This window comes from Falco punctatus, assembly GCF_963210335.1.
Source record: "Falco punctatus genome assembly, chromosome: 9".
In the NCBI taxonomy this organism is placed as follows: Eukaryota; Metazoa; Chordata; class Aves; order Falconiformes; family Falconidae; genus Falco; species Falco punctatus.
In genome coordinates, this window is record NC_137589.1 from 33,284,687 (window position 1) to 33,307,480 (window position 22,794).

Below are 22,794 nucleotides of genomic sequence, written 5' to 3' on the forward strand. Positions count from 1 at the left end.
TCTTGAGATTTATGCATACAATATATGTACAAAGAAGACTGAAGTGTTTCAGACACTGAGTGTATTAGCACCCTCTCCTGAGCTGGATCAGGGACAGCTATCTGCAAATGAAGCAGAGGCAGCTCTGTGGCTACTGCCTCCTCAAAGTAGAGCTTCGGTTGCTTGCTGTTGCCACCTGGCTTTTGCTGGACACAGCTCCGCCATGCAAGGTCAGTCTTTCCCATTCTCACAGTGTGCGTGTGTGGTTGTGAGCGCTCGCATCTGATTCCTTGGAATTGAATCCCTACTCTAGGGCCGAGACCTGTCCAGGGGATGGCACACACTATTTTTAAAATAGGTCCACCAGATGTTTAGTATCTGAGTGCAGTGCAATTATTTAGTCAAGATTATATTTCTTTGGGTTTTAAACAGCAGTGCAATTGTGCTGTATTTTTAATTCTGTGGTTGTTTCAATGAGTGCGCCCAGCGCTGTAGTGGTGGAAGGCAGTTGTTCTTGAATACATGTGATGTATCACTACCACGTGCTTGGTGCCTTGCTACTGGCCTGATCCTGTGAGATGTTCATCACAGTCTAAAAATAAAACTTGCTCACAATGTGATGTATGGAATAGTCTTACAGGGGAAGGGGAGGGAGAGCTTTATTGCTTGTATCACTTGACATTGGGACTGTTGAAAAGTGGAAAACATTACGCCATAGTAGTAGCCTTTCAAATCACCTCTGGGGTTTCCAGCAGTGATCACAAAGCTTTATAATCCATCATAAACCTTTTTCTCATCCTTCTGTTAGCTTTTGTTTGGTGAATTCTTTTAGTGAATGTCAGGTAGTCCTGAAGGGTAAAGGGACTGTTTCTGAAAAACTGTTGCTCATGTTTCTGTCTGATTTTTCATGGTCTGTAAAAAGGTTATATTAATCAACAAATGATTGTTATAAAAAAATGAAATTCCATCACTTGGCTACACTAGCCTAGCATTTCACTGCAATCGGTTTGAGCTACAGCTATGCCTCTTCAGCCTTCCTCTGCTGAGGCTGCAATGCTCACACAGTAGAACAACTGCTCACACCTCATTATTGAGGTTATTTGCAGTAGTGTACAAAGAACCAAGTAACAGATGTTTTGAAATGGCTAATCATTTGTTATAGATTTAATTAAGTTGATGCCTGCACATCTTTACAATGTGGGTTTTTTTACCAAAGCTAGGGAAAGGATCTTACTTACAAATTCACTCAAGCCCCTGTGAGGCTTAAGCTTCAACTTTAGAGCATAAATATTGCTTGCATGCAATTATAATAGTCTGGTTTGTCCACTTACACTGGAGTATTGTGTCTCTGAACTTCACTCTTGGAAAGATACATTTGGACTTAGATGTATGACACTTGTTGTTTGGAGTGACACACACAAATCCCCATACACCAGAATGAAAATTCAGCCCTAATCATCAAAGGGAAGTGAGGACTAAATGAATGTGTGTCATGCGTATCCAATTTCTCCACTGATCATCCAGAGAAAATAAATCACAGCGGATGTCCTTCCATTTCTTTTTTGTTTAAATAGCTAGAAGGAGTTCTGTGATAAAGTCAACCCGGGTTTCTCCAGGGAATACTGAAATAAATTAACATTGGCTGATTAACTGTTTTGACCCATATTAAAGCCACTGGAAAATGATAGGCCTATTTTGTCATGGCAGCACTCCAGCTTCTTTGTGTACTACTGGCATTAGAGCATAAAACTGGAGGAGCACATATCAACTAAACTAATAACCAATTTCATTAATTTTTAATAAGTGCTTTTTCTGGGACTGTACTCTTTGAGATAGATTTATTGTGCATCAGTGTCTCAGCAATGTCTAGTGTCCAGCTATGCTGGGATCTCCTGCCATCTTCCCATTATGCATTTGAAAAAAGACAGCACAAGTGATCCACATAAAAGAGACAAAAATGGGGAAAGGTATTGCAGAAAGATCTGGCTTGATTAAGGGGAAAATTTGAAACAGCACAAATTTGCAGATGACTATCCAAGTCACATTGATTTTCAATGAGAATAGGATAGCTTGCAGTCCCTCATCTCTCTCAAATGTTCCCTTACACCCTAAGGCAATTTAATTTGGAAAGAATTGTTGGAAGAAATCTGATAGGTGTATAAAATGAGCAGTATAAAAAGCATGCTGTCACAGCAAGGGCAGTGCCCCGAGACTCAGAACATGCTCAAAAGTTAATTGAAATCAATTGGAAATACTTCTGTTGACTTAAATAAGCTCTGGATGAGCCGTTGGGAGACCTAGTTTCAATACCCAGGTTTACCACAGATTTCTTGAACGGCTCAGGGCAAGTCACTCAGGGCCATATACAGAATGGGATCCAGATATTGTAATGGGATTGGTTGAAGTGGGAAAAGTGAGAAAGGTTCTCCATGCAGCCTCACAGTTCAGGGCTCTTTTCAGAAGCAAGTTATGAGCTGCTAAGGTAAAACAAATAATAATTTCTACTTAACCTGTGGTGCTTACAGTTGTAGGATGCTGTCAAGACAATTTAAAAAAGTTTTGAAAATGATGATTAGGCATTTCAGATTATAAGAACAGCATCTGCAGTCAGATTAGCTTGAATAAAATGTCAGGGGCCACCAGTCCTCACGTTTCAGAGCATAAACTGTCCATCAGCTGGAATAATGAAGCAGATACCTCAGTGGAACTGTAAGGTACTGTTAAGCAATTTACAGTACCATTTACTATGTGCTGTTATCCAGACATATCTTTATGTGGATACTCCCTTGGGAAAGGGGGTCTGTTCTCACTGCCCAGGGAATGGCAGACCTGTCTGTAACTGGGGACATTTCGTGGAGGTGATGAAGGCTCCTGGTGAGTGCTTTACCCTCAGACCCATTGTGCTGGGTTCTTCTGGCTGCTTTAACCTCTTGTAAGCTCTAGCAGTGTTTTTAATGCTGTAAGGAAAGCTCTGTAAGCTACGGGAGCTGAGCAGTGCCTTGTGGGATGGAGCCTTAACCATCTGTCCTGGTTTCAAATACATACACATCCCTATGTCTCTCCGGGGTCTTCTGTTGGAATTGCTTTTTTGTGTTGAATCCCAGATCCAGGATGGTGTTTTTGCTGCAGTGCTTCACCACTGCTCAGGCCAGGGGCCTTGGGGATGAGTACTGGATGTCTCTTGAGGCTCTGAAGAGCTGAGGTTCCTTACCTACAGGTTGGTTAAGGTTGGTTGGTTGGTTAGTTGCTACTGCTTTGCCAAGAGGTGCCCAGGAAACCCCATCCTGGAAATTAAGCCAGTCCTTGTCCTCCTCCACCCTTCACCTCCTAAGTTCTGTCCATTTTTAGCCATTGCTGCCTCCCCTCTGGCTCACAGTTCTGCTTTCCTCCTTCAGCGCTCCAGCCAATAAGGTGCAAAATCTGCATCTTTCCACCACCTCTCCCCATCCTGGTGCAGCGCTCCTCCATTTCAGAGGGCCCAGCAAGAAGGCTGCTCCTGTCAGCAGGGGATGGGCCTGCAGTCCCTGTACCTTGTGTTGCCTTAACCAGCAGCAGCAGCTGTGATTTGGGAAACCACAATGAGTGTTAGCAGCTTTCAGCTGAACATACTCAGCACAGGCTGGATATAGATCACCACCAGCTAAATCACTAATGGCTCAGCCAAGTCATAGAATGGTAGAATGGTTTGGGTTTGAAGGTACCTTAAAGATCTTCTAGTCCCAACCCCCCTGCTGTGAGCAGGGACACCTTCCACTAGACCAGGTTGCTCCAAGCCCCATCCAACCTGGTCCTGAACACTTCTAGGGGCATCCACAGCTTCTCTGGGCAGCCTGCTCCACCCTCACCACCCTCACAGTGAAGAATTTCTTTCTAATATCTAATCTAAATCTACCTTCTTTCAGTTTAAAACCCTATCCCTACAGGCCTCTGTAAAAAGTCCCTCTCCAGCTTTCTTGTAGGACCCTGTTAGGTACTGGAAGGCTGCTGTAAGGTCTCCCCAGAGCCTTCTCTTCTCCAGGCTGAACAACCTCAACTCTCTCAGCCTGTCTTCCTAGGAGAGGAGCTCTAGCCCTCTGGTCATCTTTGTGGCCTCCTGTGGACTTGCTCCAACAGGTCCATGTCCTTCTTACGTTGGGGACCCCAGAGCTGAACCCAGTATTTCAGATGGGGTCTCATGAGAGCTGAATGGAAAAGAAGAATCACCTCCCTTGACCTGCTGGTCACCCTTCTTTTGATGCAGCCCAGGGTATGGTTGGCTTTCTGGGCTGCAAATGCACACTGCCAGGTCGTGTTGAGCTTCTTGTCCACCAACAGGTCTTTCTCCTCAGGGCTATTTTCAATCCATTCTCTGCCCAGCCTGTATTTGTGCTTTGATTGCCCTGACCCAGGTGCAGGACCTTGCACTTGGCCTTGTTGAACTTCATGACGTTTGCGCAAGCCCACTTCTCAAGCCTGTTGTCAAGGTGTCTCTGGACAGCATCTCTTCCCTCCAGCATGTCAACTTCACTACTCACCTTTCATGTTGTCAGCAAACTGGCTGAGGGTGCACTCATTCCTGGTATCCCTGTTACTGACAAAGATGTTAAACTGCACTGGTCAGCATGGGGACCCCTGAGAAATGCCACTCATTACTGGTCTTCACTTGGACATTGAGCCATTGACTGCAACACTTTAAGTGCAACTGTCCAGCCAATTCCTTACCCACTGAGTGCTCCATCTGTCAGATCCATGTCTCTCCAGTTTAGAGACAATGATGTCATGTGGGACTGTGTCAAATGGTTTGCCAAGTCCAGGTAGATGATGTCAGTTGCTGTCATATGTGAAAAAAAGCAGGAGATTGTTCAGGTGACTCAGGAAAACTTTTTTACGTAGCACTAGTAAGGCAGAAAAACTTCCAGGAAAAAAAGATGGAATTTAAGGAAATTAAACACAGAGATTGCAATGTTTTCCAAGCTTTTAGTCACAGAGGACAGGGAGAAGGAGCCACCAATTTCTGAGAAGTTTTGGATCTTCTCTTTGGAGAGGTTTCTGTTGCTAAGTAAAAGTTTACTGACATTTTTCTGGGTTGCCTGAGGCTACCTAGTGAGGCCAGTGCCAGCTTACTTTAACGTATCTAACAAATGTTGTCCTGCAGGCTGTGATAATGGCTGCAAGCCCCACATGTTTAAGTTAATGAAAAATCAATCAGAAGTTAAATAGGGCTTTTGGCTTTTCCTGTCTACATCAAGAACAGAGAAGAGATTTCTTGGAAAATACAGCTGAGGAGCAGAGGATAAATGTATGCTAACAGACTGCAACGTTTAATACACTGTTTGAGCATCATGATCAGTGCGAGTGAAGCAGAATTTCTGGGGAGCTCATTGCCTTAATTCTGTCATGCCTCTAGTGATGACTTCACTGAACCTTAGCTGGGCCAGGATGAGTGATTGTACCTCCTAACCCCATTCCCAGCTCCCTGGGATATCAGGTGCCTGCAGCTGTGTGTGCTGCAGCCAGCGTGAGATGAGCAGCCTTAGTTCCTGCTGCCTACAAATTCCGTATGCCTTTTGCATTTAGGGACTTGTAGAAGGGGTCCATGAGTGACTTGTGTGCACTTGCTGATGCCAAGGCACATAGGGTGTATCATATAAGCCATGCTGAGCAAACTCCTGTCACCCATTTGTACCGAAGAGAGCTGCATGCTTGGTTCTAAACTGAAAAACTTTACTTACCATTTGCTTGTAAACTACACAAGCTAAGGGAGCTTTCAGTGCCTAAAATGGATTGTGTGTTGTTTGGTTTGAAGAGACTGCTGTGTTTTCCCAGTTTTATAACTGGGCATTTCTGGAAATCAGAATTAATTTCATAAGTGATTTCAGGTGAGGACTTTCCCTGACTGAAGGGTGGTTTTGTTTTTCCTCGAATCCTGAGACTGAACTAATCCGATGGCTTTGCTTCAGTCTGTTTATGGACTGTATGGTAGTTCTTGCATTCCAGATTGTATGTGTGTAATGTTTGGAAGATTAGTAATGATATGTTATGACAGCCAAGGGCAGTCCAAGTAAGAGCTTTGTGGATTGTGCCTGATGGGTGGGTTTTATGCCACTTCTTTCACCCCGGGATTACTAGCCGCAATTTCATCACACATCTTTTTTTAACAGTGGAGGGAAAAGGGACTGGGTTTATGAGGGGATTAAAGCATCTGACTCTCTTCAGCCAGGATTCTGTTTTTAAGTGACAAGCATCTTGACCTGACAGTATTTATTTTATATTTTGTGTGTGGAGATATGGCTTCTTCAGAGCTCTTACTTGGACAGATACTGCCTATTAGCTAAAGTATTTAATATATTTGAACTTAAAAATACATCAATTAAACTAAGCTTTCCTTAGGCTCTGGTTCAGGGCTTCTTGCATGGAGCTGAGTTTAAGACATATTCTATGTGTGAAATCTTGCTGTCTGTTAAGGGCCTGTGCCTGCAGTGGCTTCTGTGTCTGGGAGAGGGATGTGGTTTTCAGAGATGCTCTATGACTTACGTTCTTTCTAAGTACAAATACAAATATTTAAAATGTTTGTGTGATCTCTGCTTTTGTCTCTGTCCCTGATAAAACAGCCTTTTCTTCTTTCCTACTTTGATTATATTTATTCATCACTTTCAAGACCCTCTTCAGATGCATGGTCCTGCCATTTGTTAATGTAAAATGTTGGCAATCTTAAAACCTCCTGAACCATGGACTTGTAAGGAGTGTGAAAAATTGCTGGAGCCTGCAAACTACACAAGTTACATCAACTTTTGCACTTCTTGCTTTCTAAGGGATTTTGTGTATTTCATTGCGACCACAGAGTCTGCTTGCTCCTGTAGTCGTGGAAAATGGGACATCTAGGAGTGATCTAATCCCTCCTCCTGCCCCAAAGGTGGATCATGTTTAAATCATTCCTGATAGATGTTTTGTGCAACCTATTTTTAAAACTGCTAGTGTCAGAGGTTTCAAAATTTGGCATACTCTCTTATTTGCCATTAGGAGGTTTAATCTGAACTTCTGTTGCTGTGATTTTAAGTCTGCTTTCTTCCATCTTATTCACCATGGATATCAAAAACAATTTATTCCATTCTTCTTTAAAGGTTATTTTCTGCCGTCAGTCTTCTCCTTTGCAGACTGAACAATACTCTTTCCATCTTCCTTTTTTTATGGCTCTCCTTTTGTAGGCTTTTTGATCAGTCCTATCCTTTCTTCTGAATTGCTCAATCCACTTCCTACTTAAAGTGCAACTGCCAGCCTGGATGCAGCATTCTTACTGAGGCCTTATCACCACCAAGAAAAAATAGGGAATTACGTCAGATGAAACTCCTATTTGTGCAGCTCAGGTTGATGGATGCCTTCTTTGAGACAGCATGATATTGTTGACTCATGTTCAATTCTGATCCTCTGTAATACTCCCCAAGCCCTATTCAGAACAACTGTTATCCGTCTAGTCATTCCCCATCCTGTATTTTCCCAGACAATATTTTCCCTTCCTAAGTACAGGACTTAGCAGCTGTTCTTGCTCTATTGAATCCTATTTTTCAGACTGTTTCTCTGATCTCTCCAAATATTTCTGAAAACTCTTTCTCTGCTCCAGTTTGCCTACGGCACCTTACCCTCCCCCCCAGATTTCAAATGTGTGGTCTGTTCTGTTACCCAGACTGTTGAATAACAATATAGGAAAAGGACTTAACCCTTACCGATTCCCAAATGTCAGACTAGACCTTTCTAGTCTGACAGCAAACTACTCATACCAGCTGTGAGTAAAGTTTTCCAAGAAGCTGTGCAGCCATCATCTTGGAGCCTCATCTGTAGTGTGTCACTAGTATTCTGTTAAGAATATGTGCTGAGATGGTGAAGCTTTTGCTGTGTTACCTATGACAGATATTGCTCTTCAAGTTTCTTTTTATCCCAATATTTGTCCTTGCTGTTTCCCTTCTATGCCCTTTATCACAAGATGCTGATAAAGGAAGAGGTAAACTCGCTAGTAAAGTGGGAAGTAACAAAGGAGAAGCCCTCCAGAGTTCAATTCAAAGGGTTTTTTTATTCTTATTATTTCCCTGTCTTAGATGCCAGATATTACAATAAACTACTCTGTCATTAGAGATAATAATGGTTACCTTTTTCTTCCATGGTTACAATAATGTTTCAGGGCGGGGGGGCGTTCCACTCTATAATTGTCTGTCTCTCAAGACTGCTTTGTCATTTTTCAGTTCCTATGATAATTATTTGCAAAATCTATTTCTACAAGCCAATGGATGTTCTTCAGATTCTTAGTAGGAATATGACTTTAAAAGCCCTTTTAGCTTTTCTAAAGGGAAAGGACCTGGCAAAAGGTTAGCAGCTGTGGTCATTCAGTGAAACAAGCAAGAACTATAGGTTCTGAACTGAAAAGCTAATTTTAGAAGATGACCTTAACAGGTGAGCAGATCATTTCAGGTAACTTCAGAGTCCTTTGCTTCTCTGCATTAAATGTCAATGTGAATTTGTCTGTTGACTCTTACTCTGAATATATAGATCACAGGAGCTGAGTTAGATTCCAGGTCAGCAAGATCATGTTTTCCACTGGAAGCATTCCAGCTGATGATAAACATCATCAAATAACTTCAGGCTCTCCATGAACATTGATGAAAGCATACCTCAGACTTCAGGGACATATAGTCTCACCTACCCTATCTAAATGCCGCGTGAGTTGTTTGAAATCAGTGTAGTATCTATGCTGCAAATGCTGCATGGATTTAGCACATTCTTGCAAGATATCTTTCAGCTGCAGAGCTTGCCTCGCTGCAGTAGGCAGCTTTTTGTTACATGGCTGTGGGTCAGAATGTCAGTGGATTCCCTTCTTGTTCACTCAGGGTCCACAGTTCCCTCAAGAAGGTTGTCTCAATGTAATGGCTCAGCGGCACTGTCTGGCATGCAGAACATTCCTGGTTTGTCTCTGGAGATCCGCAATGCAAGTGCTGACATGTAACACCACAGCTGTGCAATTTGTCAGCAGACAAGGGGAAGGAGCTCTCCCTCAGTCCATCAGGAGGCAATGTAGCTCTGGCGTTCACTCTACATGAGCTTTGCACCTTTCCACAGTCAGAGCACCTAGGCAGGTCGTACCAGCAGAAGGGCCTTGGACAAGTGGCCTGTCAAAAACTCAGTCCTGCAGAACATCTTTCTCAAGTGAGAGGTCCCAGGAATAGATCTGTTTGTCATAGACCAGATCAGCGTGTGTCAGTCATTTTAGTCCAGACCAGCCTTCCTGGCAGAGATAAGTCTCTTGTCCCTGGCTGCTTTCAGTGATATTTCTCTTTTCCTGTTGCCCCTCACATGCTGACCTCTAAGGACAGCAAAGCAGAACTTAGGTATGGTAACTCCATTGGTTGCCAAATGTTTCCAATATGTGGTTCTAAGAAAATTTTCATCAGAAGAATAATAATAGAAAAATAAATCTTGATTTTGTGTTGGAGACAGCATGCCAAGCACAAAACCCCCATGGACTGTACTTCTTAAAGAAATACAAGGTTTTCTTGATAGCTACCCACTCTTCTTTCTTGTTTTAAAACCCAGATGCTGTAAATGCTCAGCTTAGTCCGTGCTGGTGTTCAGCCTCAGTAGCAGTATACAAGAACTATTGTTCTTGTGCATCTCTAAGTGAAAAGGGGTTTGGTTTGATACCAAAATGACTTGCGGGATTTTAATGAGGAAATTAATATTTTGCTTGGTTAATAAGGCCCAACTCTGCAAGATGATAAAATCACCATGGCCAAACATCAGTTATAGGTACATAAGATGTGCAGTGTTTGGTGCTGTACTACTTAAGCATACTTTTAGAAATCAGTTGTCTTCATACAAAAATTTAAAAGGCCCTACTTTGCATTCTAAATTATGTTCAGTTTGTCCTTGAGCATCGGTACTATTCACCTGTATCGAATGGCACTTGGCAGTTTTGCATCAATCAGTGTTTTTCCATGGGGGGGGGGGGGGGGGGGGGAAACATTACAGCTTAGACTTTGCCTCCAGCTATGCATAGAACTTGCTTGTCCATAGAACTTGCATGCACATAAAGAAGATTTAGTATTGAAAGGCTTGGAAAATTAAGCTTTTTAAGGGCTGGATAATATTTCTAGTCTAATATGCTTAAAAATTAAAAATGACTGAGGTAGAATCTGTAATAAATGTATTAATTATAGTTATATTCACTAATAGTAAAAGGGTACTTGTTATTATCCACAGCTTCAGGAATGAGAGAAAAAATCCCCAATATAAATGCACATGTGTTAGAAAGGGATGGGGTAAACAAATAAATAAGCAATTATTATAAATTCTCTTGTGCTTCTGGGGTCATGAAGGATAAGAACCAGAAGTGAGGATGACTGGAAACAGACCAGTTATGCCATGATGTGAATTGAAGTATGCAATAGTGAAGGCATGGAAAGATAAGCTGCGTTATTAACATGCATGTTTTGGTTATCTCGAGAGCTGAAAGTAATGCCAAGGATTTTTTTTAAAGCACAGTTGTTCCTCAGAGTAATTTAACATGAATTTTTTACTGTGCCCATTATGCTTCCTTTTGATTCCTTTTTGCTTTTCTTTAAGCAGTTGGCTAATGTAGTTAAAACGATAAACATTTGCCATTTCTAAAGCTAGAAAGGAGCATGACACAAGCCATTAATGACATAAGCCAGTATTTTGGGATCAAACAGTATGTGTAAATATCCTAGGTATGATCAGTTACGCATTCCAACCTTTTCTAAATTTACAATATGTGAATTGAGGATTATACTGTCACCGGCTTGAGGTGCTGAGGAAGTGTACAGGTTTTCACAGTAGTTGCAGAAGGACGACATTAATTTATTCCACATCGTTCTGCATCAGGGCTAAAATTCTGCAGTACTTGCCTTTCATTAGCTGGCTGCCCCAGTATATTTGAAAGTCTTGGCTGTCCATGGATGAGTCTCTGCTAACTTGTCTCCAAAGGTTATCCTTTTGCATCATGATCTGCTTGAATCTTAAAGATGCATGAGCATCACTGCAGTGGTCAGTCCAGCTCCTGAGTTTTGTCTCTCTCCTTTCACCGATCTGAAACAAGGCTGTCTGTCTTGGTGCATCATTCAAAAGTTTCATTTTCTGATTGTTCATGGCATGATTAGCCTGCTTCCAACCTAATGTGTTTACTCAAATTCTTCAGGTGATGCTGTTTCCCTATAAAACCATCAGCTCTATAGCCAAATACTTTTAAAGCACGAGATGTCCCGTGTATTTTCCTTTCAAACCATTAGGAAACTTTCTGGTCCTTTCAAATGTCAGACAATCTTTTTTGTTTGATTATAAAGCAACCTGGGGCCCTGAGCTAAATTTTACCTGGTCCTTTGTAAATGTACCCTGGGTATTTCTGAACACCACCATGCCACTTACATGCAGTCATGTGCAGTGGAGCCCATGCAGGTGCAGGAAAAAGCAAAGCAAGAACCTGCCAGTTGTGTCCACCTGTTTCCATTCACATCCAGTGAAAAGAAAATCACCAAGAAGGAACAAGTGAAAAAGGGTGCTGACTGAAGTATTTTTCAGGAGCGGCTGATAGCAAAAGCTCATAAAGTGAATAGAGACTTACCCAGAAGGCAGATTTCATACACCCAGGCACTGGAAATTTCTGCTTCAGTCTTCAGCTTCTCTATCCAAACAATGATCGGAGAGAACAACAAGCAGACACGCTCAGTGAGCTCCAGAAAGAGAGTTCAGCATAACTGGGGAAAAGCTAATGTGTTAATAGTCATAATCTGCCACGTGTGAAGTGTTTTCCATCTTTTTTTCTGGAATTTGTAGGTATTTTCTTGTGTTAGTTTTAGAAGTCGAGTAAGAGAGTGCTTTCCTGCCTCCCTCCACAGTGTGTTAAGGAGTATGATGTTGCCATTCTTCCTAGATGAAGTCTTTTATTCCTGCAACTGGATACTTATGTTGCTTCAATCCTGTTTAAGAGCTGACATCTTATTCTTCATGAAATCATTTTTGTATTTTAATGACTATTTAATTGCTGCTTGTGGAATCATTACAACACTATCTAGATCACTACCTAGATCGCACTTTATAAACAGGAATTAAAATTCCTGTGCACTGTAGTAACAGTAAAAGACAGAGTTTATTCTCTATTATTTCTGGGTGCCTTACCCAGTTTGGGAGTAAGCTATGTTACACGTGCAGCAGTACCTGAATGGGTTCTGCACGTTGCAGCTTATACTGAGCAGGACATTCACACTGGGGCACAAGGCTTGTGAACAGGCCCACTCTGGCACAGAAGTATTTGTATTATCTACGTTTTACATCTTCCAGTTTTTCAACCCGTTTCCCCTGATAATGGAGGGTTGGTTGTATATTAATTTCACAGGGGATTAGATTTAGGGTATTGAATTCTTCACAAAAGATTAAATTTCGGGTCACAGAGAAACAGACAGGTTCGGACATGAATCAAAGAAAGGTCTTAGACTAGTTGGCGTATTGACTTGATATAATCTTTTATTCTTAGATGTGTTTCCTTGCTACTGTGTAACTCTATGGTTAATTGAGCTCTTAAAGCAATGAAGTTATGGCTATTTTTGTTATTTGATGCTGAACTATTTGGGGACACAGTATTCTGTGTGTGCCTGGCTCCATCACTTTTCTACTTCTTACTTTCTCTACTTTTTCTGCTTTTTTTTTTCCTGGTTTCTGTCCATACCTTTGTTAATCTGCCCTCCTAAAAATTAAACATTCTGGCTGTGACTCCATGTATACCAAAGAGCTGCTTCTGATTTATGCTCCTGCAAGTTAGAACAGCGCTTGGATCAGGATTTCGGTTTTGGCATGCAGACTCCTACAACTGGCAAACCAAAAAAGGCATTGTAAAAAAAGGGGGTTGCTTTTTATCATATTTGGAAATGCAGTGAATATGTTAATCTCAGCTGAGATTATTAGCTAGGAGTGTTTTTTGCGTGAGTGCTCATTGACACACATGGCATAGATATGTTGAAAAAATGAACATTTTTAATCTAAAATCATAGACATTTAATAAGGTGGACATAAGCAACGGGAAGGTCAGTGTTTGGCCAAGTCCATTACCGAAATCACCCTTGGCTGACAGTTACACTAACACAGAACGCAACTCTAGCCGAGGGAAAAGACCTATAAACATGATTTCTCCGCGTGCCTAAGTAACCACATTCCATATTCGGAGAATAGTAACTTGTACAGCAGTTTGCACTTGTTCTGTTCTACTCCAAAATCCAGACCCTAAAATGACATTGTTTGGCGCAGATACTGTTCTTCCTCTCTTATGGCAGTGCTCCAGAAATACCATAAGGCTTGGACAGAGAACTGTTTATGTTGATTTCTTGAATAAGAGCGTCCATGAACCTGTAGTCAGTCTGTGCTTGTTCTCAAGTGGTAATATACCCACCCATTTATTTCCACGTAGGACAACCAGTGAAATAACCTGGTCATCCTAGTGAGCCTTGTGCTAATGTGTTCTGGTAAGGCAGGGACCGGCTGGGGATGAGGGGGCAGAGCTCCAGCCACACCTGATCATGCCAAGCCAAACACCATGGTATGACAGAAAGAGAGAAAAAAAAATCTCGACAAAAAGCAGACATGAGGATAAGGGCTGGGGCTTTAAAGAAAGTGAACGGAGAAAATCTTTGCAGAATTTTAAGACCCCCTGCTGAGTCTGAATGCCAAATTGTACACTGTATGTATTAAATGCAGAAATAGTAGTGCCTAGTACAACACACTTGATCCATTTTTACAACTGATGTAATACAACTGTCTGTGTGAAGTAACACGTTCTTGTGATTATCCACCTTCTAATCCAGGGCCGTGCATTAGTGTCATAGCTGTGTTCTTGCTGCCCTCTGAGCCATGAGTCACCATCTTTCACTTCCTCAAATAATTACAGGCAGCAGAAAGTGTCTGTCGCTTGGTCTCTCAAGGGCTTTCTCCGCCCCTGTGATAAGAAGGAAATTCACACAAAGCCACTTTTTTCTGTAGATGATCAGTCGGCACCTGAGACTCACTTTAAACCTCAGGCAAAGATAGCACCGCATACTAAACTTTTTGTTTCCATGGATTGCCTCACCTGTCTGCCAGATCCTACCTTTCCTTTGCTGGAATATCACCCATCTGTTAGCGAAACAGCGCTGACCACCCCTTGGCCTTCGCTGAACCAGAAAACAATATTGCAAAATTTTCTTCCTTGGCGGAAAGGATGTGAACCTCTGTTGTTTGTCTTTCTCAGAAAACAGTGTGTGTAAGTTGATGTGTCTAAACGAGTACTGACTGCCATTTGTTTTTAGAAAGTGGGTTTGGTGTTGCGTTACTACTAAGTAGCTGTGCAACCAAAATGTGGCCAGATTCTCTGCTGCCCTTGCACCTGGTTAGTGCTCCCCATCTGCAAAGTGCAAAGTACGTGATAAATGCAAGTAACTTAAAATTTTCCAGTCACTGGTGGTAGTATTTTGTACCCATTTACAAGGCTACATAACTTGTAAATGACTATGCCAGGTGCAGAGGGGAGGGGAACCTGACCCCCATCCAATATTAATCTTTCCCCTGAATTAGGATTAATTTTTCAAAGAAGCCAGGATGTTTCTGCTTTCCTTGGTGCGTGCATGCATGTGTGTGCGCTGGGTGGAGGATGCATGGCATACAGAGGCAGTGCAGGAGTGAGTATCGAAATGGTCTTTGACTCAGCCCTCTCTAACAGAGCGCGTTAGAAAGGAAGCAAGAAGACCTGGAAGGAACGTTTTTGGTGTTGCTTGTTTGCCACAAGCAGTGCGAATTCTGTTCCACCAGTTCTCTGAAATGTCCTCCCAAAACCTGTGCAGGTAAAACCTTTTTGTCACACGGTGTCATCGTGGGGCGATTCCAACCCTTAGTCCCACAGGCAAAGCCTTGCTGGGTAGGTCTTGACCCCACCAAGGCACGTCTTTGGAAGGGGGAGCCCAAGACTGGCAACCCTTTATTAAAAGCAGGTTCTTTGGTTGGGCCCAGACTGGGGTTGCTCTGTTACTCGAGGGGATTTGTATTGTCGGCCAGGGCAGGGGCAGGCTCTCCTTTCCTGTTCCTATCGGCTGACAGAGCCTATGTCTGATAAATGACTAATAACATTTCTGCAGAGGTGTCACCGGCGGGGGATTAACGTGGTGCGCACGCTTTGCCCCCTGCCCTTGGGAAGGAGAAGGGGTTGGTGTTTGTCAGCCACGGCCCGAGCCAGCTGGCCGGTGCCGCCTGTGCCTCCCCTGCTGCCCCCAGGCCGAGCCCCGGGTACGGCCAGGTGCGCACCGGGCCGCCCCCGGCACCGAGCCGCTTGTGCCGGCCGCCCCCCGGGGGTCTCCCCCGGCCCTCCCCCCCGGGCGGGGGTCCGTTCCGCCGGGCAGGTGCCGGCGGCGGGAGGCAGCGGGCCCGGCGCCCAGGTGGGGCCGGCGGCAGAGGCGCGGCCCGCGGCGGGGGGGGCTGGGGGTGCCGCCCGCCCCTCCGGCCCCGCCGAGGCTCCCGTGCGGCGCCGGCCGCCCCCGGCCGGTAGCGGCAGCCCTCCCGCAGGGCGGGCTCAGCCGCAGGGCGCTGCCCGGCCCGCCGCCGCCAGCCCGGCCGCAGCCCGGCGGGGGGGGGGGGGGGCGGCGGGGGGAGCGCGGTTGCCTCCAGGGCCGGTCCTCTGCCCCCGCCCTCCCGCCCTGCCGCCGCTGCGGAGGGCTGCGCGGCCAGCCGCGCCTCCCGCCGCCGGGGCCTCCCCACATGGTCCCCGCCGCTGCCATGAGCCAGGCCCCGGTCCCCCGCGGCGCTGACCCGCCGGAGAGCGATGCCCGCAGCGGGGCCGCCAGCCGCGGCTCCGGCCGAGGGATGCCGCCGCCGCCCAGCCTGCCCCAGCTCCTCCACAAGTAAGAGCCGCCCTCGTTCCGCCGGGCCGGGCCGGGCCGGGAGGGCGGGCGGGCGCGGGTGTCTCTCCCTCCCCGGCGGCGGTGCCCCCCTTCCCTCCCCCGCGGGCAGACTGACAGCCGGGCGGGCGGCGGGGCGCCCCGGCCCCTTGGCGGACGGTGCCCGGCGGGCTGAGCCTCGCCCCGCTGATGCGGGGCACCTATCTGTCCCCGAGGACCGGCCCCGGCCCCGCTCCCCGGCGCGGGTGTTCTGCCCGCAGGGCCGCCCGTGCCGCTTTCCCCAGGGCTGGCCTGGCACCGCATCTCGCCGGGGCCGGGGCCGCGCCGCTCGCTCGGGAAAGTTTCCTTCGCCCTTCGGGGGTGCCCGCCGTGCCCCGCCGTCCCCCGGCCTGCGGGCCGCCGCATCGCCGCCGAGCTCTCACGGGAAAAGTGACCTGTGCGTCCGTGGAGGGCTCCTGCAGGAGGGCAGCGGGGCGGGCGGCGTTTTGCTGTTCCTTTCCGTGCGGGAAGAGGGGAAAAGTGCATTTGCTGCACACATGTAGTGGTGCCCACCATAACTTTTCTGGGAAGCTGGAAGGCAAACCGAGCGCTCCATAGCTCGCGCGGGGAGTGTCAGGGACACAAGTGGATCCGTGCTGGTTCAAGATGCACCCTATCTTATTTTTCCCAATTTGAAACATGTTCAAAGAGATGGGGGCTTTTAACAGAGCTGTAAATCTCCTGGCGAACGCCCGGTTGCGGGGCCATTGTAATTGCCTTCTATTACTTTAAGGTTTGCTGCCAGAGCTTGGCGAGCAGGAGGCCAGGCGCAGCGCAGCGGCGTAGGTTGGGGAACGCTTTTGACATTCTGTCCCAGGCCAGCAGCCGGGCCGAGGCCGCGCTGGCCGCCAGGCAGGGCGCCGGTGTGACACAGCACCGGGAGCGGTGGCCCTGCCGCTGGGCTGGCGCTGCTGCCCGGCCACGAGCCCCACAGCAAGGGCGCTGGCTTGGGCATCCTTTACCGCTTTGTCAACAAAACCCAACCGCATAACTAACGGAGGAGACGCTGTCAGCTCTCTCCATTATGCTTGCAAAACACAGATGTGCATGTATATAAATACATGTGTGCATGTATGCTTGAACATTACAGCAAACTGAGCGTGAACGTTGTTTTAAGTTGGGAACCATGTTATCTTTTACAAGTCTGTATGAAAGCGGACCTTTAAAGTTGCTGCAGAGCATGGCCCGTACATTTCTCGATGCTTGGTTTTCCTTTTGTCTGTTTGCTTTTAAATCATGTTTTGTAACTTCGTTGTGAAAACTTTAACGGTTTCTGTTATCCACGTTTTTATTCCTAATTGGAAATATAGACTTGGGAGTTTGCATTGAAACTGAAACATTAATGGTCGCTTCCTAAGTCCGCTGGGCAGCTGTAGTGCTACATATGAATGATTTTGCAACCAGAAGGTAATTTATACCTACTCAAGATCAGTCTGAAATTTTAAACTAGTCTCTAAGGATGGCCCATATTTTTTCACATTTATCAAGATTTCATGTGGATGTGTATTGCCAGTCAGATCGGCAAAGCTGCCGAGACTGCTTCATGGTTGTATTTCTCATGCGGCGCATACTATGTACAAAGGCATCATGGTTTTGCCAGTCATGCCTGCTAGCGAATTATAAGTAGGAAACCTTGACATGGTTTCCTTTTGAGCCTATCTTTAAGGGAAAGATTTGAGAGGGGTGCCATGTTCTGACTGTTTTTTTGTCATGGTAATGTGACACAGAATGGCAAATGTCGAACATCTCCATCTAAGGCCCTGCAACTCGATCGTACAGTTTTGTAACCGTGTGGTATAATTTGGTGTGTGCCTCTGTGTTTACCTGATGGTTAGTATATCTCCATGCGTCATTTAATTGGAAATGCAGGCAAATTATATTTTGCTTTACTGCTAATAACTTGGTGCTTTGTAAGCTGAATTGGGTATTTGGTGATTGTTAGGAAGGGAGATGTTAGGGAATATCTTAAGTGGGTCTTCTGAATTTATTTCTAATATGCTAGAACAGGTATCATGACTGGCAAAACAGGATGGAAAGGAAAGCAGTGAGTCTTCTACAAAATGATGTTGCAGTTTCATTACTAGGAAAGAAAACACTGACTTCTTTTCCCAAGCATTTTAATTTTCTTTGCTGGGTTTTTTTGGTTTTGTTTTTTTGTGGGTTCCGTTTTGTTTTTAACAATTGCCATCATTTTGCTTTGTGAGCTGCAATAGCAAATGTGCAGTTGCAGAATGCTAATTGAGAGCCATGTAGGGCAGAATATTGTGTGGTGTTGAACCGGATCTCTCTGTTTTAACACCGCTATTTTTCATTATACCACTTAAACTTTAAAAGTTCTATGGATTCCTTCTCTCTCCCCCTTAGTACTTTTGGCAGAAATTTTTGCAGATGTTAGGTGAAGACCAATATAATTTAAAAAAATTGCTTCCTACGTGAGCAGCTGGTAAACTTTCACTGTGAATACTGAGTATTGAACAAGGATTAAAATTTAGCAAAACCGGAGATCTGAAATGTTTTTGGTAGCAGCTACATTGGCTAACTCATGCAAAGCAGGTAGCAGGTACCATGTTCTTTAAATGCCTCTCTTCTAACATTTGTAATGTAATTTTAATATTAAAATATAACTGAATCCCTAGTTTGAAATTCCCTGCTGATAGTACCCAAATACAGTAAGATATAAATTGAAATATGCTTTCTACATGTTGTATTTTCCTCCGAGTGACAACGTCGTTTCAGTTGATAATAAAGGTCCAATCGTAAGATTTACCGAGCAGTTAAAGCTTTCTATCTATGCAGGTTGTTGTGATGTTTGACGGGAAAATACTTTGTATTTTCCAAAAGTAAAAGTGTTATTGCATTCGAAGTCCTTCAGTTGTAGAGCTGAGAATGGAAAGTTGGTGGGGAAGGGAAACCTGAATTTACAGACTAGAGAGGATGACTTGCAAAAACATGTGCTTGCTAATGAAATAAAGCAGAAGACTGAGAAGGAGGACGGTTGTAATGGTGCTGGTTAGTGTTCGTAACTGGTTTGTACTGCGGTTGTGTGGAAGGAGTGGGAATGCAGGGTAGGGTCTGTAGTACCAGCGGGTGAAACAGGCGTGGGAAATCTCTGAAGAGACCTCAAGTATCTGTTCTGCACAGAAAGGTTTTAATGTGTTTTTGGAACTACTGGTTTATTTGCTCGCGCGCGCCCCCCTCCCCCCTTCTGCTCTTAGGAGAAAATGTTTATTTATGATTTGGAGATTTTGTTTATAATTTGCAACTATGTTGCAAAATGTAATTTGTAGATGACAGCTCTGTGTGTGAGAACTTTTCGCACCTGCTGTTCCACGACTGGAGTGCCCAAGCAGCATGAGAGCGCGCAGACTCCTATTAATAATCCCAGGTGTGTGATTCATGGCAGTCTGCTGGAGCAACTTGCTGGAAATAACTGAGAGAAGGGACCGAGTGGTGACTGTGGGCTAACTATCAAGATGTTGCACAGAGAGTGCTTTCTCTGATAGTCCTCGCTTAAAACATGCTGCAAGTAAACTCCATAATTATAGGAGACTTAATTGTATTGAAATGCAATCTCTTTGTATGTTTTGATGGTTGGTTGCGTGCTTCCAGTTCTAATGGTTTGTCATGGGTAATATCTGTCCACTGGAAATAGAGCAGTTTTTAACTCCCTGTGTTGATACAGGCGTGTACTTTTGTTTTACAGATTGAATAAAGACGTCTTAAAACAATGGGGGCAAAACCAAAGTAAATATTTTTTTTCATAAGGGGTTGTGCCCTGGAGATTTTGAGCTCTTCTGGAAGGAAGATGGAATTTCCAACATCTGCGCCCGAGTTGTCATCAGTTTGTGCCAGTTCTGGGGGCAGACAGGAGTAAGCAGGCTGGTGCTGAATACTTTGAGTCCTTTATTTCCTATAGCAGCGAGGAGGCAACTTGTGGGGGAAAATAACCTCCAACTTTATTTTTTTTTAAACTTAAACCCCTTATGTTAAACATGCTTTTTGGTTTGCTTCCTTGTGCATTTATTTTATGTAAAGTGTGGGATTTTCTTTTTCATTTTTCTTTCTTTCCCCCCCCCCCCCAACTCAAGGTCTCTCAGGAGAGATAAAATATGAAATGTACTCCCATTATATACATTAGTCACGGCAAATAGTTTGGCATATATGGCAAAGGCTAAACTGATACTTAACAAGGGGATATTAGGAGAAACACTGGTTTTACTGTTTCTCTTCTTACTGTTACTGATCCAGGCTTTTCATATTTATTTGCCTTTTAAAGTACATCTCCAAAATCTGTGTTGCTTCCCTGGCCAACAGAGCTCTGGAAACTCATGGAGTTTGTGTTGTAATAACTTTAACAGCCCTGAATGGAGATGAAAACAAAACAGAAAGTGCTGTAGCTGTCTTAGCTGAGAAGCTTTACCAAAATAAGGGGGCAGGAGCTGGAAAATCAGCCTGCACGGTGTGGGACTTGCCAGAAAATGTGGGAACTAAACCTGTATTATGAAACTCCTCCTTGGTTTGCCATTCATCGTTTCTGTATCTTATGAAACTAACGTTGAGGGAACCTCAGTTTTCTTGTAGTTGTCTGGCTCCTTGCTGCGTAGTTATTGAGGCTTTTCTTAGACCTCACCTGATGTTAAAATCACATTAAACTGTGTGTACCAAATGTGTGTGCGCATGGGAGGGCAGGGACAGCAATACTGTAGGGGGTGCTTCAGTTTTAAGTTTAGTTGCTTACAAAAAATAGCATCAGTGATGATAATTACCTTCAAGTCAGGTAATTAGAATTTCTCTTTCTCTTAACATTTCCTTTTCTTAATATTTCTCACTTGAAACACTTCTCTTTTTTTTTTTTTTTTTTAATGTAAACCAGTGACCCCTGCTGTATATCAGGTGAGACCCAGAGTTTAAAGATATATTAATCATATGAATGTTTTCTGTTTTAAAGAAAAATGACTGAAAGTGTGGGTTTCTTTGTCTTGAACTCTTTTGTGTTGGTTTGGGGTTTTTTTGGTTCGGTTTGTTTTGTTTTGTTTTGTTTTTTTTAAACTGTCATTTAAAACCTGACAGCTTATTGGCAGAAAAACACAAAAAAAGTTGAATTTGAGGCTTGAAGAGGGAGCACAGAGTTACAGACTGGAAAGGGGTCAGAAAAAAGAATTTAGAAGGAATGCCTTGCATACGAACATCTCATGTAATCTGGCTTGAGTTATCAGTTATCAATCAGTTCTTAGTTGCCTGGAAATGTCAAAATTCTTTCACATATTTTAGTGGAGAGAGAGTTAACAGCAGTGATATCAACTTTAGTAAAAAGTTAGATAAGGTGTAAAATAAGATGTACTTTATAAGAAGCAATGTAATAAGTGGGTTTTGGACCACAACACATGGCAATGGAGTCCTCTTTACTGAAACTAAGTTCCCTGGATGTTGCTTTTTAATTGGAAATTTAATACTAGTGTTCCCACCAATGGGAAGACTGGGAAATGTGTTCTTTTGTTTTTCCTTTTAATTCAGCCCTTGACCCTTCAAAGCTGCATGCCGCTGAGTAGCTAGGTGTGACACCTGCTGAGCTACTGCTAAGCTGTAGTGATGATGCTAGAATCTTCTGACCCCCCCTGGAGGAAGGGAAAATGAAGATGGGTAAAAAACTCAATACCTTTTAGTTCTGATCCTTTCTGGGGGCTGTCAAAATGAGAGGAACTAGATCTTCAGAGATATATTTGTACTTCATAGAGGACTTCAGAAATTTATTTAGGAGAGTAAAAATGGACTGTTCGCATGAAATAATAATTTTAGTCACTTTAAAACACCCCTTCAAACAGAATCTGCTTTTTCTGAAGAGTAAGCTGTCTTGATTTTTTTTTATTGTTTAAACGAACTCCTTTGATCTGATTTGCAGCTAGATACTTTATCAGACTGACCTTATTCTCCTCAATATACTCACCCCATTTTCCCCCCTCTTCATCCTTTGTAACATTTTATAGTTGACTTAAGGATGTAATCGCTCTTTTAGCCTCTGCCCCTCTATGTCCAGCTGCTTTCTTTTTGTCACGCTAATGACTGGTCACAGTGAAGCTGTTGCTTGACACACTGAGTGAAACCAGAAAACCTGCCCCTTTGGGTTTTAGAAACGTTTAATATCTGTCCTGTTCTGACAACTCCAGCCTAGCCTGTTTTACAAATGTCTCTTGCCAATTTAGAAAAAATGCCAAATAAAAGCATTGGGTATTCTGTTGCAGGAAGGGGGCAAAGGCTTGTTTTCTTAAAGGATCAGTATTTATGTCTGCACAGACAATTATTTTTTTGCAGGCTTACTGCATTTGTGGTGTGTGTGCACGTGTGCATGTGCACTAAATGATGCTGTTCAGATTTGTCCTCCATCACCTCTGTTGTTTAAGGATATGCAGGTGGCTCACCAGCCTTTGCAGAATGCTCCAAAGATGCCGCGAGCCCTGCTTGACTCTGGGGATGATACGAATCTGAGCTATACTGGTTGTGTAGTCCATCTTCTGCGTGGTTTTAACTTCAAAGCCTGCGTTACATGAAATGTTAATGATGGTGACTGCTTTAAGAGGGATGGGAGAATATTCTGCTTCATCACTTCTGGATATTTTTCTTGCTAGGAGAAGACAGGGACAGGATAAGGAAGTGTTTAACTCCTGTTCCCTCGAGTAATGTCTTCTGCTGGCCAGGAAGGACAGAGAAAATGGTATTGTGGGCAGGTTATAAGCAAACTCCCTGGCTGATTTCTGATCACCTGGTCCCTTCCCTGGCTTACTGGCTTTTGAGATACCAAAAGCATCTGATGTTTTCTAGTCTGAGCTTTCCTTAACTTGCCATAGAACTTGCAGTGTTCTGTACAGTAGGCTGCAGTGTATTAGAATTC

At 44.1% G+C, this 22,794-nt stretch overlaps 1 protein-coding gene across 9 annotated transcripts in view; it reads left to right on the forward strand.

Annotated features, from left to right (window-relative positions):
* RBM20 (RNA binding motif protein 20) overlaps positions 1 to 22,794 on the forward strand; it is a 135,451-nt gene that overhangs the window by 13,037 nt on the left and 99,620 nt on the right. Inside the window, exon 1 of one of the 9 annotated variants that reach the window (XM_080402514.1) lies at positions 216 to 15,872. The exons of 7 other annotated variants lie outside the window; for them this stretch is intronic. In XM_080402514.1, the coding sequence (XP_080258640.1) occupies positions 15,730 to 15,872 (143 nt within the window). In that variant the 5' untranslated portion in view covers positions 216 to 15,729. Of the gene's footprint in view, positions 1 to 215; positions 15,873 to 22,794 lie in introns of those variants that run through there. One more of the 9 variants, XM_080402511.1, reaches the window with a different exon arrangement.